This window comes from Sylvia atricapilla, chromosome 5 (genome assembly GCF_009819655.1).
Source record: "Sylvia atricapilla isolate bSylAtr1 chromosome 5, bSylAtr1.pri, whole genome shotgun sequence".
Classification (NCBI taxonomy): domain Eukaryota; kingdom Metazoa; phylum Chordata; class Aves; order Passeriformes; family Sylviidae; genus Sylvia; species Sylvia atricapilla.
The window spans coordinates 72,453,743-72,470,338 of NC_089144.1; the positions used below are offsets into that span (position 1 = coordinate 72,453,743).

At 47.7% G+C, this 16,596-nt stretch overlaps 1 protein-coding gene across 24 annotated transcripts in view; it reads left to right on the forward strand.

The window, feature by feature from the left end:
* RBFOX2 (RNA binding fox-1 homolog 2) overlaps nt 1–16,596 on the forward strand; it is a 170,887-nt gene that overhangs the window by 79,200 nt on the left and 75,091 nt on the right. Inside the window, exon 1 of one of the 24 annotated variants that reach the window (XM_066320202.1) lies at nt 635–1,032. The exons of 22 other annotated variants lie outside the window; for them this stretch is intronic. In XM_066320202.1, the coding sequence (XP_066176299.1) occupies nt 988–1,032 (45 nt within the window). In that variant the 5' untranslated portion in view covers nt 635–987. Of the gene's footprint in view, nt 1–634; nt 1,033–5,157; nt 5,394–16,596 lie in introns of those variants that run through there. One more of the 24 variants, XM_066320206.1, reaches the window with a different exon arrangement.

The following is a 16,596-nucleotide window of genomic DNA, read 5'->3' on the forward strand; positions in this document are numbered from 1 at the left end:
TGGGCTGAGCCCGCCGCCAGAGCGCTCCCCGTTTGTCCCCGTCGGTCAGGGAGCGCATTCCTCTCCCTGAGAGCGGGGAGGGATGGCCTTCCTAAAATGGGCACGACAACTGGCCGTGCCCAGCCTTGCCCCCTTCTCCCCGGCCGCGTGACACGGTTCATCCCGCTCGCTGTCCCCAGTTTGACGGGGACAGCTGAGGGGGACAGCCCGCCGCCGCGGCGGGAGCGCTGCGGCCGCTCCAGGGCCCCGCTCCCCCGGCAGCCGCGCTCCCTGCAGCTGTCCCTGCGTGCTTCAGCCGGGGAGAGAGGGAGGGAGAAGCCGTAAACGATACGGGCACACGCTCCCTTGTGAAACAGATCCCTTCGGTCTGAGATAGCGGCGTGGCTTCTCCTCTCTCCCTCCCTCCTTCCCTGACACCAGAGGGTTTTTACAATGCTAATCCCAGCACCTGTCCCTGCAGAGGACAGCGAGAAGGGTATGGTGGTGGGGGAGGAACCGTCCCATATGTTTTTCCCTGTCCTGGATTGGGAGTGTTCCCTCTGACGCACCTAGAGCCCAGAACATATGCTCTTCTCGGATCGTAGATGTTGTTTGCTTCCTCCCATCCTTGGCAGCAGTGGCTGTAAAGATCCTGTGTCCCCCTCTTCCTGGCAGTTGTTCTCCTTGCTGCCTGGGAATTGCAGGACACTCTGAGTCGAGGCTTGCAGGGCTGTTTTCAGTAGAGGATTTCTAATTTTAGGAGCCTCTGCTGCCTATGGTTGAGTGCTGCCTTGCTGGATCCCAGAAGAGAGGGGCTGAGCTGTGCCGAGCCAGGCAGCTCCTTTTTATTTTCAGCTGAGCTAGTGTCAACCTGAGTGGCCCCAGAGGCCTGAGCCAAGCACTGCGCAGGGCTGCCAGAGTCCTTCCCACAAGGCTGAAAGACAGAGACTCGGCGTTGAAGCTTCCAGTCCCGTGTCCATTTGGCCTTTAGCTGGAGGATCTTTGGCTATGTATGGTGTGTATTGTATGGATTACCAATACCCAGTCGTCCAGGTAAGCAAAAGGACAGTGGTGACTTTAAAGAGTTTTGCTCTGTGTTGTTTGGACAAAACTGGAGCTTACATGCTGGTTTTGTAGGACAGCGCTTCCAAGCTGGTCTTTTTGTGCCCCAGGTCTCTGCCCGGAGACTCTGAAAAGGACTTTGAAGCTCCTCCAGCAGAGCAGTACCATTTGATACTTTTTAACTCCAAGATTTGTCTTGTTGGAGACTTGTGTATTTTGGTTTGCGTTTTTGACCCTTTTCTTTGATGGTTTGTTTGTTTGTGGGGGGAAGGTTGAACTGACAGCAGTGCTGTGCTCTGCAAACTGGCGTGTCGTTGCGTGTCTTACTGCGTGGTCAGGGCACGTGTGAGTTGTACGTGTGACTGCAGTCTGCCACGGGGATGCTCAGCCACCCAGAGGAGCTCCTCACCTTTTCTCTTCCCTCCTCCAAAATCACCCACAAAAATTCTGGCAAAATCTCGTTTGTCGCATTATTGCTTTTGGAGGTCCAAGGAGGATGTGTAGGGTGAAAGGAGCGGGTGGGTTTGAGAGCAGTGTTCGGGGCTGGGTGAAGCCTCTATTGCAGCCTCTGCTGGGGGAGGGGGCTATATTTGGAGCACACGTGAGACTTGCTGGCCCAGTGTGTGGAGTCTTGGAGAAGACAGAGGCTGTGTGGGTCAGGCTCAAATAGTTTTGGAGCCAAGTGAAAGGTGATGTTCTTTAGGCAGTCCTCGGCTATTCAGTGTCAGCACTTCATGTCCTTACAGGCACCAAGTTTATCCAGAAAATGTGAAATGTAGACTAGTGGTTCAAGATTATCTATGGTGAGATACATCAGATAGCCACTAAATAGTATTTTGTTAGGTTACCCTGTATCAGGGGTTTTATTACCCACATGAATAGAATCCACCAGCAGAAGTGTGTCTTTTGGTTGTTAAGATTTGTTCCTGATAAATTGGTTCTTTGCACTTGAAACTCTTTTTTTTTCTTCTCTCTGGCCTTGGTCCAGCTGGCAGGTTTGCTCCACCTAAACTTGAGCCAGCACAGAAATGCAGGTAAATGGGATGTTAAAATTGGAGGCTATGCTTGCTTTAGGAGTGTACATGTAGACTACTTAGTCAAACAAGAGGTCAGTTCTTCATCTGTGCTCTCATCAGTGTGATTTTAGTGGCCTTGTCCTTTGGCCTGCTGCATAAACAGCCTTCTCCAGCTTCTTTTCCATTAGGATTTGAATGGTAGGAGCTAAAACTTAACCAGAAACCATCGTGTGAACACGGAAGAGAGTATAAAAGTGTCACAGACAGGCTCAGGTGGGAGCAAGGAGCTTTGCCTGGCACGATGAGAATTACCAGCTGTGCCCTGGCACTGCAGAGACAGACTAGTTAAATTTGCCCACAGTTATTCCAAAATGCTACTTCTGCAGCACAGTAACAAAGTTTTGATGTGTATGTGCCTGTGATGCATGAGAAATTGTAAGGGCTCATAAGTATCGTCACCTAGAGCTGTTCTGAATACATTGCTCTTTGAATAAATTCAGTAAGTAGGAAGGGGTGATCGATCTCATGGCTCTGAGCTATGTGTTCTTCAGGCTCCCAGCCTTCAGCTCTGCTCATGCTTCTCTGTTCTTTTCAGCAGCAAGATCTGCAGTTTGGGTTTTGGTTTCGCTTCGTGGACGGTGGCAAATTGTGATGGTAAATTCAGGAGTGGTTCCATGACTCTCATGTAAGAGAAGCTAAGTGGAGTCCACCAAATTAATCTGTGTGGCCATAGCACAACATCTGAAACCCCATCCCTCGGTGAGGAAAGATGAGTTGCACAGATTCACCAATGTTTTGTGAATGCCTTGTTCATTATCGGTTGTTGTTCCTGGGCTCCAGTAGAACCGGAGGCAACAAAGATCTCAAGTGTGGCCACGTCAGGTCATGTTTTGCATGGCATGTTTTAAACTTTTGAAACTTTGTATCAGAGGTTCATTTCACCTGGTTTTGCAGCAGTGGTAACTCTTGCAGTCTTGTACTTCTTATTGCCCGAGCACATCCACTGAAAATTGAGTCTTTTCTCTTGCTCAACAGGAGCAAAGGTGGATATAATCCAAGCATGGGGGAGGAGATGCTTTCTGGCCCACAATGGAGATGAAAGAGGGAGACCAGCAGTAGATCACGCTGAAGGGAATTCCCACTCTGCTGGCACATGAGCAAAGCAGATGCACCAACTGCGTGGTGGGAGGTAGTGCAAGGGAAGGTTCAGTGCATGGTTGGGCACCTCATTTTCGTTAGAAAACTCTTCCTGATGGCAAGAATTTCTGGAGAAGGTCAAAATGGAGTAGAAATGGTGCTATTCTGGTTAACAGTAGTGGGATGATGTCCAGAAGGTCTGTGCTACAGCCCTAGATCTGTACAAGACAAGAAGATGCTACATCATGGCACAGACTGAGTGAACACAACAGTTAAAGTACCTCAGTGGAGAGAATAAGGAGATATCCTGAGTGATTTGCAGAGGTCTGATGAATGAGATGCACCATGCTGAAACCTGGTGCTTTGTTATGTCAAAGGCTTAAGGAGGTCACTGTGTTGTTTGCTGCTTTTAAATGGAATTTACACTTGACCTAGAACTGTGCTCCAGAATCTCAGGTTTGTAACAGAGGGGGAAAAAAACCAAATCCACTACTTTCCCTGGTTTTGCAACGTTGCATTTAAATACGTAGTATTGTGACTTGCAAGTTACCAGAGGGGGTGAGGTAACCCGAACCCGTGGAGTGACCCAGAGGCCTGTGGGCTGCAGCCGTGGAGGCTGGCTCCCTCCCATGCAGGCTGCATCCTGCACCACGCTCTGCCTCCATGCGCTGGTGGCATGTAAGGGCTTCTGGTGTCTTGGTCTCCTGCTTTTAACAGCAGAGGAGGGACCGGCCTGTGGCATGTGCTCCTGCTGGCCTGCTGAATGAGGTGAGAAAGGGCAAGGGAAGGAAAGGAAGAAGAGTGAGAGCCAGAGGTCAGTTTGCAGTCAGTGAAAATGAGAAACTGAAAAGCACTGTGGGTCAGCATAGACTGCCTGGAGAGCAGTGATGTAGCAGAAGCCCATGAAGCAAAACCATTGTTGTTTGGTTGGGTTTTGGTTTCTTGTTCGTTTGGGGTTTTTTTGGGTGGGTTTTTCTTTGTTTGTTTTTAATGTTAATTATTACTGGGCATATTCATGCAAAGAACACGTGGGGATGCAAGGTGTTACTGCGCTGTAATTTGGCTTCTCTGCTGCTAAAGCCTGGGGAGTTTCTCGAGTACCAGGTGTCAAGAAGAGATACATCAGAAGCACAACTTGCCTGAGCTGGTTTTATCTCTGCATTATGAGCACTGAAGCATCAGTACGGTCTTCTTGTCTAACTGTGGGACTGGCAGAGCTGTGCTCAGCCCTGTCCATGGGTTTCCATGGGCGCAGTGTTGGGAAAAATCAATCAGAGCATCTCAGATCCTGTCTGGCAAATGGAGTAGCAGTGTATCACTGTTCTACCGGGTCGCTGAGAGAACAGATGCTGTCAACCGTGGCGTGCTCAGGTGCTCAGGGCCAGATGCTTGCTGAAGATAAATGGGAGGGAAAAAAAGAGAGCTGGGAAGGAGTCCAGCGGTCTCCAGGTTTTATGATGATAGAAATGCAGATGCTGGCACGGATACTGCTTCCGGTTCAGCCAACACACCGTGTAACCCACGCGTTCTCCCTTTTGTGGCAGGAGGGAGGTCTGTGCGAAGCTGACAGCTCTCTCCGCAGCCTCCTCCAGCCGGGAGACGCTCTCTCCCGCCTGCTGAGCCCAGGCGGGGGATCCTGGGGGGCTGGGAATGGCACGCACGGAGGAACTGGGGCCGGCCGTGCGGTTCTGCCGGCCGGGACCGGCGCCGCACGGGGCCACCTTCGCTTTTGTTCGCAGCTCGCGTTTGCGCCTCTGCTGAGCCCCCCGGTTCCCGGGGAGCGCTTGGGAGTCCCGGCGAGGGAGCGGCCCGCCGGGGCGGCGGGGGCCGTGCCCAGGCGGGCGGGGCGAGGCCGGGCGCGGCGGGGGCGGCCCCGGCTCGCATTAATTACCTTCGGCATTCGGGGCGGCGCTTCCCGCAGCCATCTGCCTGAGCCGGGGGGAGGGACGGGGAAGAAGGGGAGGAACACGGGAGAAGAAAGAGAGGAAAAAGGGCTCGGGGAGCACCGCGCCGGCGAGGCAGCGCAGGCACCCGCCGCCTCACGCCTCCGCGGAGCTGCTGCTTTTTTATTTAGTTTTCTTTTTTTTTTTCCTTTTTTTTTTTTTTTTTTTTTTTTTTTTAATTTTTTTTCTCCCTCCTCTCCCGTGCGGCTGGCCTCCCCCATTTTGGTTTATGGAGAAAAAGAAAATGGTAACTCAGGTAAGGGTGGCGGGCGGGCCGGGCTCCGGCTTTGTCTGGGCGGGGAGCGGGAGGGGAGCGGCGCGGGAGGGAGCCCGGTACCCGCGGGGGGACCTTTGGGGAAGGGCTTCCTGCGGTCCCCCTGCCTGGAGCAACCTCGCAGTGCTCTCTAGGGAGAGCGCTGCGCGACGGGCACGGGTTGCCCCTGCTTCGAGTTAGGCTAAACCTGCCTTTGAACGGCCGATGCCGAAGGTGGACGTCTTCCCCGCCGCTTCTCCGGCCGGCTGGCGGTCGCCGCGGGGGCCGGGAAGCCCTCGTAGGTGGATGGAGACACGGGGGCTGCCCGTGTCTTCCCGGGGGAAAGCGGCTGACGTTTCCCGAGGAGCGCGCCCAGCTGCCGGGGCCGTCGCGCATCCACCGCGAGGGGCTTTCGTCCGACAGTGCTCGCCTTTTAAGGCTACTGTATGCTTTTTGGATTTACAATTTTTTTTTTTTTTTTTTTTTTTTTTCCCCCGGCGTGGCATATGCAACTCGCCACCGGAGGGAACGGGCAGAGGAAGGGAGGAGTAGGAGAACGGCATCGTGGAGCTGGAATGGTTTGGAGTTAGGCATTATATAATGTCCCCGCAGTGCCTTGCGGAGCTGGAAACCTTTGGGGGATATTCCCAAAGGGGATGGAGGAAGGGACTCTCAGAAAGAACTTTTCTCTTCAAATCTGGGTTTCACAAGTGCTTTTTTTTCTCTAAAGCTTTGCAGGTCTGTAGAGTAGATGCATAGTGCCTTTTTGGCTTTCCTTGGCCCTGACTGAAGCCTCCTTCACTAGCTGCTGCTGAGATCCTGCATGTCCCACTGCAAGAGGCAGCTCTTTCCCTGGTGCCTAACTCAGAATGAATCTGCTGTGAGAAGTGACACCCACTTTGACTCTTTTCGTCTCTCATCTTGCATTGATTGTCAGTGACTGAAAAATAGGTCTCTGTCCACTCTAGAGGTATCTTCCCAGGATCCTAAGCCCCACCTTCTGCTTCTGCTATTTAGTCCCTTCCATACAGATTGATTTTTATCTGGACCAAGGCTTTCTGTTTTGAGGGAGAAGAGCTCTGCAGAAATCTTGCGGGGCTTTCTGTACCTGTATTTACTTTAGCAAGTGGTGCTGGAAAGCCGTGTCTCTGCAGTCAGGGTCCTTTTGTGTTTTGCTGTGTGCTCAGAGTGTGCCTGGTCAGGTGAAGGCGTGTGCACGTTTTGGAGAGTTGTTCTGCACGGCCTTGTATTGCAGTGGGCTCTCAGCCACAGCCGTCGTGCTCGGGCCCGTGTCTGTGTGGTGCAGAAAGGTGCCTGGGTCACCAGGACCAAGTGTGTGCATGTTGTGTGGGTCTGGGACCGAGCACCCTGGAGCACGAGCCTGTTGGCTTGGGGATGTGCAGAGCTGGGAAGGATGGGATTCTACCGGAGCGCTGGCCGAAACAGGGGAGGGTATAAACTCGTTTAAAGATTTAGGATATCCTAATAGACTCCAAGGAAATCTGTCTTCTACAGAAGCTCTTAATTTATTGCTGTGGGGAAGGATGTATCAAGACTGTGTGTTATTGTATCGTTTGACCTTGAATTGTGATTGTCTTAAGCGTATGTACTATTTAGTATAGGTTTTCAGGATTTGCACTGTGTCTTTACATGCTGAGATGCTGGAGAAGATGCATATTAAAAAAAACAGTAGGAGAGATGAACTTGGGCTGTGTGTCAGGCGAGGATCCAGATGAAGGATGGATGGCCCTTGTAGGCAGAGTTGAGGAGGACAGCACAGGTGAATTCAGCTCTAGCACGGTGCTGCCTTCTCTCAGGGGGCTCATTGGGCTGCTGGGCTGGTCCTTAGCAGTACTTCACTGCAGGTTTGGCCAAGTGTAGGGCTGAAGGAGCGTGGCACATTCAAGGCAGTATCCCCAGCCACGTTATTCTGCAGTGTTGTTTGAAGCAGTGGAGCGCTATTACTTAAACCTCTGAACTTAGTTCCTTGGGGCTCTGTTTCATTTATGAAAAGTAAATATTTTTGGTATGTTAAGCTGGTAATTGCCACTGAATGAATTCAGTATTGCTACAGTCTTGCTCCGTTTAGTTCAATCTCTAGAAAACATTGCCTACCTGCTCTGAGTTCTCTTGTATTGTAGGGAGGAAGCCAGCTGTCTTCCTTGGAGATGAGCTTCTGTATAGGCATGACAAGCTGATAGAACAGAATAAATGTGTGTGGAGTGACAAGACTAGAAACAGCGATGGAAAGAAATGGGCGATGCTGGGAGGTAGAAACGTGCTTGAAAAAGAGGAAACAAAAATTGCTAATGAGAGTAAGAGCTTGGATTCATTAACAGAAAGTACCTTATCCTCCTTAATCCTAAATCAGTGAAAACGAGTGTTAAACGAGGCCCAGTACATTATGTACTAATTGCAGATAAAAAGAGAGAGTCTTCTCTGGATGGGAATTATATGCTAAAAGGCTTTTTCTCTGTGTGGTGCATGGTGAGGTTGCTGCCTTGCGTGGAGCACAAAGCCCTCCCTTTCTTGGACAGCCCAGTGCCTTGCTGGCGTTTTCCTCCAAATCTGTTTCCCATCAGGGCTGGGAGAGGGGGAAGGTGTCGAGCATCTCGGAGAGTGGGGAAGGAGCGGCCGCCTCCTTAAGGGGTCCCCCCCAGTCCATGTGGCAGCCGGCAGCGCTGAGTGTGTGTGTGTGCGTGCCTTTGTCATGACTCCAGACCCCCCCGCCATTGTCTGCTCCCCTCTCTGCTCTCAGCAGTGGAACCTTTCACCTGGGCTGCTGCCCGCTGGCGGCCTTCTTCCAGGCGAGGAGGAGGAGAAGGAGGAAGGGCTGCTTGTGGTAATTAAAGCCAGACTTTGCAGAACTGCTATTTTCTGACCTCAGCAACCCGTTTTCCTTCTTTATCTGCCTTGAGTTCCCGGCTTTTGATGTGGGTGTAAGCAGAAACATCAGAAGGTCTGCTTTTGTGCAGCTGTAGGATCACTAGTCTCCATTTTGTGGCACCATTTGAAGCATCTCTGCTGCCCTGTCTCCCAGCATGCCCCCTCTTGTTCCCCCAGCACCCCTCGGAGGCTCCAGCCAGCCCCGTTTATCTTGGCACGTGTTTGACTTGCTACACTCTGCCCAGGGCTCAGGGAGGTGATGGCGTTTGTGGCTTTCAGACTAATTTATGTCCTTGTTAAAATGAACCAGCAAGCAGTCTCATTTTTTCCAGAGGTTTTCTTCCCTTTCCCCTCCCCCTTCTATAACCCTTTCCTTCCCAGACCGTGCGTGTAGCTGTGAGACAACTCGAGCAGCCAAAAGTTGCTTGCTCAGTCAGTGATTTGTTTTTTTAAATTAAGAAAACCCAACAATTGCAGTGCTCCTTAAATGGAGATCTTATTTAAATCAGAGCAGTGGCTGACTCTTTAAAGGCCGCTCTGTCTCCTTTTCCGTTCCTCTGCCTCATTCCCTTTTCCTTTCTCTACCTCCCATTACAGTAATGGTGAGATAAAACAGATCTTCGTGGTCCACGTTGGGACCATGCAAGGGTGTGTAGCTGGAGGGAGGAGACAGGAGATGGGGAGCCCTGTCAGGACAGCCACCCTGTGCTAGCTAAAAATGTACAATGCATCCCGTTACAGGAGACTCCTTTGTTTGAGCTGTCTGCAAGGGAGGCTGAGTCCCAGAACCGCCTCCCCCCTCCTGTCCTCTGACGGCTGCTTTGGGTTCTGTCCCCCTCCGGGCAAGCTGGATGCTGCAGGATTCCCCTGCTCCCTTAAGAGAAAGAATTAAGAAAGGAAAGTTTTATCTGTGTGTAGTAGAAGGCCCCCTTTTTTCCTCTTGAACTTCTTTTAGGAGCTACTATTATTACCCTGTCCCTTTTCCCTGCTTTGAGGATGCGTGTCCCTTTCCTTTCAGTCCGACTGTCCTTTCTGCTTGCTCCTTGCTTTGGTATAATCTTGCAAACTTGCATGAGCTGTCTGAAGGGAATTGTTCTCTTCTCTGTCCATGGACTTCTGCTCTTCCCCTTTCTTTGCTACTCTGGTAATGGTGTTTGTTTATATGGTATATGACTCAGTGCGTGTACCTATCCCCTGGCTTTTCATTCTCTTCTGCTGTATGTCACAGGACTTCTGAGTGCTGCAAGACACCACAGCAGTGGCAGAGGTTCGCCTGAAAGAAATCCTGTCCAGTCACTTTACCAGGAGACTGTCCCCTGGGAATGCAGAGATTCATCTGCATCCCACTTTCCCTGATATTAGGACATAGTTGCTTGAGGTGGGGCTGTGGGTTGTGTCTGTAACTGTTGTTATACTTAGAGATTTCATTGGTGCTTGAGAAGGGCTTACTCTTAAGGGCCCGAAAATCAGTGGGGCCTATCAGAACCTGGTGAGTGTTTTTCAGTCTTTTTCTCTTTGTCCCCTGTGCTGAGCACTTTGAGATGCATTGCAGTAGAAGTGAACCACTGCAGGTGCTTGTAGAGCTGCCTTGGGCTGGCAGAAGCTGTATTCAACATTTCTTAGGCAGGATGGAGAAAAGCAACTTGATACAGCACTGCCATTTCCTTGAGTCCCTGTCCTAGAAATAACCTCGCTGCTCCCTAGTGAATTGCTTCTGCAGGTGACTAGTTGGTTATCCCTGGGAACTGAGAAATGAGGATGCCTAAGTTTGCTTTGATATTTGATTGCCAAGGCTGTGTAAATTTAACATACAGTTTTAATTATGTTTTAAGAACTAGTAATTTATGAAGTATCTGGATCAGTGAAGCGGTTTTAGTAAGCTACCAAAAATTACAGAACTTCAAGGTTGCAAAGGAGGAAGGCCCTTAAAACCAGCAACATCTTTCCCTCCAGGTTATTAATTCATGATGGCTCCATTGCATTTAATTAGTATTGACCAGCCTTCTACTATAAAAATCTAACATCAGTGCAAAAGGGGTCTGCAATGGCTGTCTCTCTGTGTGATGTCTTTTAGACATGGATTCTGGAATTACTGTCTGCTTTGGGTAAAATGCTCCATATTCCTGTTTTAGATCCATTTCCACAAATGGTGTGTGCAGTTGGCTGCCCTTTTGCAATGAGTTCCTTAACGTACTTACCTCTCTCATCTGCGGAGTGGTAGACTTCTCTAGCAGGCGTTCCTTGGAGGTCTGAGTAGCAGGGAGGAGATGGTTAATTTGCCTCAGTCTTCTCACAAATACTATTTAAAAGAATGTAGTCAGTATTTTTTCTATCAGACATGTTCTCTGGAATCAGAGTAGAGAAATGATAATTTTCCTACCAAAAATATTTTTGTATGCTCCTGTAGAGTCACTTATGATCCTCTGCTCTATAGGATGGTTTTTTTACTGGGCTGTTGGAGGCTGTGCTGCAACCAGTGAGGGCAGAACATATATAGGCTGGTTTTGTAGGGTCCATGGAAGACAGCAATTAATGCTCAACTGGAAGCTTTTGGAAGAAATAGTGTGTTTTCCATGCATAAAAGAAAACGGGACAAATGCTGTTCAATGATATGTTTTGCTTAATACCTGATCTTCTTTTTTTTTTCCTTTGCAAAACTGTTCATTAAGCAGTGTTATTCTTAAACTGAATTGAGAGTGATGGAGATGGTAATAGGGTGGCATTTCAATTCCAGGGCATTTCCGTATTTTAAGTCAGGAAAGAAACCTTCATTTGTTCTCTTTATTTCTACGGCTATTAGTGATACTCTTTAATCATGTTTGTATGCTATTTTTTTTTTTTTTCCACGAGAAGGAAAAGAAAAACCAGACAACCCTCTGACCATCCCCATGAGCTTCAGTGTATGTGGCACCATGATGACCCCTGCAAGTTATCAGTGGCAGAGTTGGCCATCCCAGATACAACCCACAGACCTCTGCCACTTGGACTGACTGTGTGATTAGCTGTCATTTTCTGTGCAGGCCAGCTTGATCGGTGTTTGCCAGTTGGTTTTGTACATTGCTGACAGCAGAGGAATGGTGATGGTTGGCATTATTAGGCTCTGGTTTAGGCTTTGGGGGCGTACACTAATACGCACGTTTTCCCCGCTCTTCCTTCCCTGTGTGACCTCTCCTGTCTCACCTCTGCCCTCCATCACTGGAGGATGGATGGATGCTGCATCTTCCTCTCACTCTCTGCACGTGATGCCTGGCCAGTAGCTTGTCCCATACAAGCCATACCATATCCACACTCTCCCAGTCTCCATTCCTCTCCAGTTATGTGCTCTCCTGTTTTGGCAGACTACTACTTTACCATGATCACTTCAGCTCCTTCTCAGCTGAGTTTTAGCCCTGCTTATTCTTTGCTCCTCTTCTTCCCTGTCCTCACTGCAGTCTCCTTGTCATAGGCTTTTTTAACTCTCCACCCACTCCCTTCATTCCTCATTTAGCTTGCCTTTTCTGCTCCTATTGCAGTCATACTTGTCTCTTCTATCTCCTTGCTCCCTGTAGCTGCCTGTTCTGGTAGTGCTCAGGCTTCTTGTCTCAATTTAGTTTTCTCCTCCTGTACTTTGAGGATTTTTTTCTTGGTAATTTTGGATTTGAGGTGGGTAACTGCTCCCTGATGTTACATCATCCCTGCAAAGGCGATGGTGCAAAGTACTGGAGGTGGATCATTTCTCTGCTGTCAGTAATCTCCAGACCTAGATCTGACATGGCCAGTATCCCCTGTGAAGCTGTGGGTGATCTCCAAATGAGAGCATGAAATCACAGAAAACGGGGTGCACTGCCGGCTGTCCTTAAGAGCATCTCTGTTTCCTGTTAGAATAAACAATATCTAAACCATTCCTGATGGTGAGTAGCCTGCCTTAAAAGCATTTGTAATTCCACTGCTGGCCTTTCTGAGCATTGCTAAGTCTTTCCTAGTATCTAACATAAAGCATGTTGCCACCATTTGTTCGTTTTGTGAGGAATATAAAGAATGGATCATTTCTTTCCTTTTTGGCAGGTTTTGCATACGGTTCTTTCTTTCTTTTTTATCTTTTAGCCTTTTTTGACCATTGCATATAGCTTTACTGAGAGATTTAGTTGATTAAATGTAAGGCAGGCGCTGTAATTTTCCATACTTTTGTTATAATGTTGGTCAGATCTTGATAGCTAAATATAGATTCCCGAAATGCAAATTTTTCTGTTAAGTAAGTAATTCTCTTAGACTTTTCAAAGTGTGTGTGGCAGTTTCCTCCTCCCTTAATCATAAACAAGACAAAACATGCCCCCCACTTTTTTCTCAGGTTGGATTGCTATGGCTTAAGTAACAAAAGAAACTGCCAACTCTAAAATCAATTACAGATAGCATGAACCAAAAATTCAATTGGAATGGTATCTTGGAATTTTAACAACTGGAAACTGGGTCCTACAATGGCAAGTAGCCAGCCTGACTCTACCAGCTGTGCCTGTAATGGAGGTTTTTACCCTGGGTAGTCTCTAAATACCTAACTGGAATTGCACTCCGAGTTAGCCTGTCATCTGAGAGTGCATGGACGCACCCAAAAATGTCCAAGTAATTGCAAGGGTAATCTTTCCAGCTTCTGAAGTCTGCCCTCAGGCTGGAAGTCTTGAGTATGGTTAAAACCGTCTGAACTGTCCTTTGGTTATCCTGCTTAAAATTCATAGTGTCTGCAGTTGTGGTCCGTTGGAGTTTGGGATTTCTGTGTGCTGTTTATAAGTCCTGGTCTCCATGAGTTATCTGACTTGGAGGGCATATTTGACTTTCAGATAATTGCTTTTGATTAGCCAAGATGTAGATAATCAGAGTTTGACCTACACAGACCATCATTCACCTATCAGGTCTCACTGAAGCTCTTTATCTAGGCCTATGCTCTCCCTCCAGTCTTAATAGCAAAACCTGCTTTAAATTGCTTTAAAAGATTGATTTAAAAATGCCTTGGAGAGGGGTTTGGATTTCTTAGATAGTACTTAGTCCTCTTTTGTCTAGTGTACCCTCTGTGAAAAATGAAACCATTAATTTGATTTGTTGATCTTTGTAGCTTTTCTCATTTTTGCTATGGCATCATATGAAAGGAGGTTATCAAAACTGAACAATTATGCAAAGTACTTAGGAATATTAGAGAGCAGGAGTAGGAAAGGCTTGTTTTTCAATGTGTGTCTCTTCTTGTCCCTTATAAAATGTGATTGAGATAAATAGGGCGGCAAGGGAAAGGACTTCAGTTTCAACAGGCATAGTTTTAAATCTGTCTAAACATAAAAATGATCCTTCCAGCCTGAATCAGGAGGTGTAGGAGAAACAGCGTGTTAATTTGGTAAAGTTAGTGAATTTGTCAATTTGTTGACTATAAGATATTGTGCTGTGTTAGCTTTGCTTAGTGCTCAAATATTTAATGCCGATTCATTTGCTTTTACTTACCCTTTTGCTTTTCTTTGTGTGTGATAACGGTTAATGTTCCTGTGTTGGTTTTGCAAATCTTTTCTCAGGTCTGTTCCCACCGTGTTCCAGGAAGAAGCATTCTGTCTTGAAGCAGTGAGAAAGGGAGGAAAAGTAGTTCTAGGAGTCCCTTTCCTATGAGTTTGGTTGGGGAGGCGTTAACACTTTTTCAGAGTCACAGTAGGCTGTGTGATGGAGCTAATCCCTGGCGAAGAGTGTGGTGTGGTGAGACAGACTGATGAGGAAGGTGGTGACTGAAGGCTGGGGTGGGAACTTTGGACAGTTCTTGCTCCTTGTGTCCTTCACAGGGCCATGGGTGGCAGACTGTGAATACACTAAGTGTGGCTGACAACATGGTAGAGTCAAGGAGGGGCTGACTCTCTTGGTAGCAGAAAGAATTTAGGTCATCCAAAGCCAGTTGTAAACCTTCATCCTAAGAGAATTTTTCTGAGTGACACTAGGTCTTCAAAGCCTCTTTTGATCAAAATGCTGCAAGGGGTGTGAGACTGAAGTTATCTGGGAACATGGACTTCTGAAGAGTGGAAAAAATACTGTGGAGATTTCAGTGCTTCATCAGAAAGTGCGACTTCTGAATACTTTGTCTTGTTCAATGAGACAAATCTAAATTGGGTTTAAGCAGATTAAAGATCCATGATCCGTGTTCTCCATCAAGTCTGAAACTAGCTTTGAGCAGCCCAATGGTGACTTTGGCCCTAGACAAAATGAAGGTCTTCTAACAAACCCTGGTGTGAGGAGGTGAGAAGGGTGGTGACTTTGTTGTCCCTTTCAGCTCAACTGAGATTTCTCAGGAATGTTTTTTCGTTTTTTGTTAGGAGAACTCTTAATTTGTTTTGACAGTGAGCTGCAGGAGTTACTGCTAGTGTTGCACAGAAGTCCAGAGAAAGCTGCAGCGAAGGCTCCAGCCCCAGGTGTCTCTGAGAGTGTTCACATCCTCCCTGCCTGATGGGTGGCTTGGGGTCCTGCTTGGCAGCTGACATGGCCAGGAATGGATCTCCCAACCAGACCTCTGCTTAAAGCAGAAGTGTACAGAAAGCCAGCGGCCGTTTTTTTCTCTGTGTGGGTAGGAAACTTTGAGCTCTGTTATTTGTAACACAGAGAAGAGTAGTTAGAACTGAGTAATAGGAATTTCCTAATGTTTTGGAGGAGCATAGAGGAAGATAAATTTCATTCTTCTGGGGCGTTTGTAGAGGGCCGTAGTGGCTTTCAAAAGTGTAGTAGGCCTCTAGGTGAGGCTCTGTGTGTCACTGTACAATTATTCTGAGATCCTCTCTGGCCTAAATCTAGGAGAAAATAATCAGGTGGCAGGAAAGAACCATATTTGATTGACAAGGCTAAAATGCAGGGTTGTGATGAGCCTCCTGGCTACTGTTCAGGCAATCCTAGCAGAAGAGTGTTCCTGTAGCCAATCATAAAACCTTAAAATCATAGAATGATGTGGGTTGGAAGGGATCTTTAAAGGTTATCTAGTTCAACCCCTCTGAAATGAGCAGGGACATCTTCAAGAATTCAGCTGTGAAGTGGTACGGGAATTGCCTTCAGCTGTGTCTGTCCCAAATTTCTGCCAGGGAATTACTGTGCCCGTGTGAGCTGCTCCTGTGCCCTCATGTGAGGTCAGCTGTGTTAGAAGTTAGCTCTTGCAGAAGTGCACGGAGATGAGTCTGTTGATTAGGTGTGATGTTGGTGGTACCCAGCAGAAGCAGAACGCAAAACCTTTCCCGTTGTGATCGTTTAAGATCAGCCACGGCTGTAAACTAGAGGTGGTTCTTGTGCCCTGTGGTGCCAAACACTGGGACACTGAAAAGGCTTTATGTCCTAAATGTACAAGAGGAAGCTAAAAGAGTGATTTTCATCAAAAAGAATTTAAAGGAATTTTTTCAGATGTATCAATCTTCCTGTGAAACGTCTCGTGGATGTTGAAGGCCTAATAATCAAGGACGCTTCTGTTAACAATATATTGGCTACTGTGGGCTACTACTCATGCTATTGTTGGTCACTTTTGAACATAAATGCTATCTAAAAATTTACCAGGACGGAAATATAGCTCGGTTTGTAATGATGGGAAGTTCAGATCCCATCAAATGAGGTAGAGTTATAACCAAGTGTTGATGGCTCACACTGAAGAACATTTCTCAGGTTTGACAGCGATGTCTGTGGGCTGTGCTGGCCCATCTAGGGCATGAGACCGTGGAGCCCATACAGGAAGCTGGGTCTCTAAATTCCCAAGCTGAGTGTGTTGGCTCGCAGACGGACATCTGTTTTCAAAGAGCGTCTTTGTAGGACAGAGCAACTGCCTGTCTATTCCACGCAGTAGCTTCAGACTGCAGAGAAATTATTCTGGTTCCTTATGTCCTCATTGCATTGCATTGAAAATTCTACATCTTAAAAAGAGCAATTCACTTCTGCTTTCTTCTTGTTTCAGTTAATTGGGCTAGTTCTTAATATGTTGAGGATTATCGTCTGGAGCACTTACATACTCGTGCTGCAGGATCTCCTTCCTCCCTCACCTCAGTGGTACATGTTTTGTACCTTGTATCTCTTAAAAGAGGCAGTAGTACCTTTGAAATTTAGAGGATAGGGTAGAGTCTGGTCAAATCTTGTGGTGTTTTAGGTCAGCTGTCAGTGATAGTAACCTGATCCATGGCAAATCTTTCCCTCCCTGTCCGCAGGGTGCCTGCTCCATCCTTTGCATGCCAGTGAGGCTGATATGATCCAAATGAACTTTTTCATCTGTTTGCATTTTTTCTCTGAGTCGTGAGAGGTCCTCAGGAGCCACAGAATTAAATGTTGTTTTCCTTTCTAACACTTTTTGTATGGTATCCAA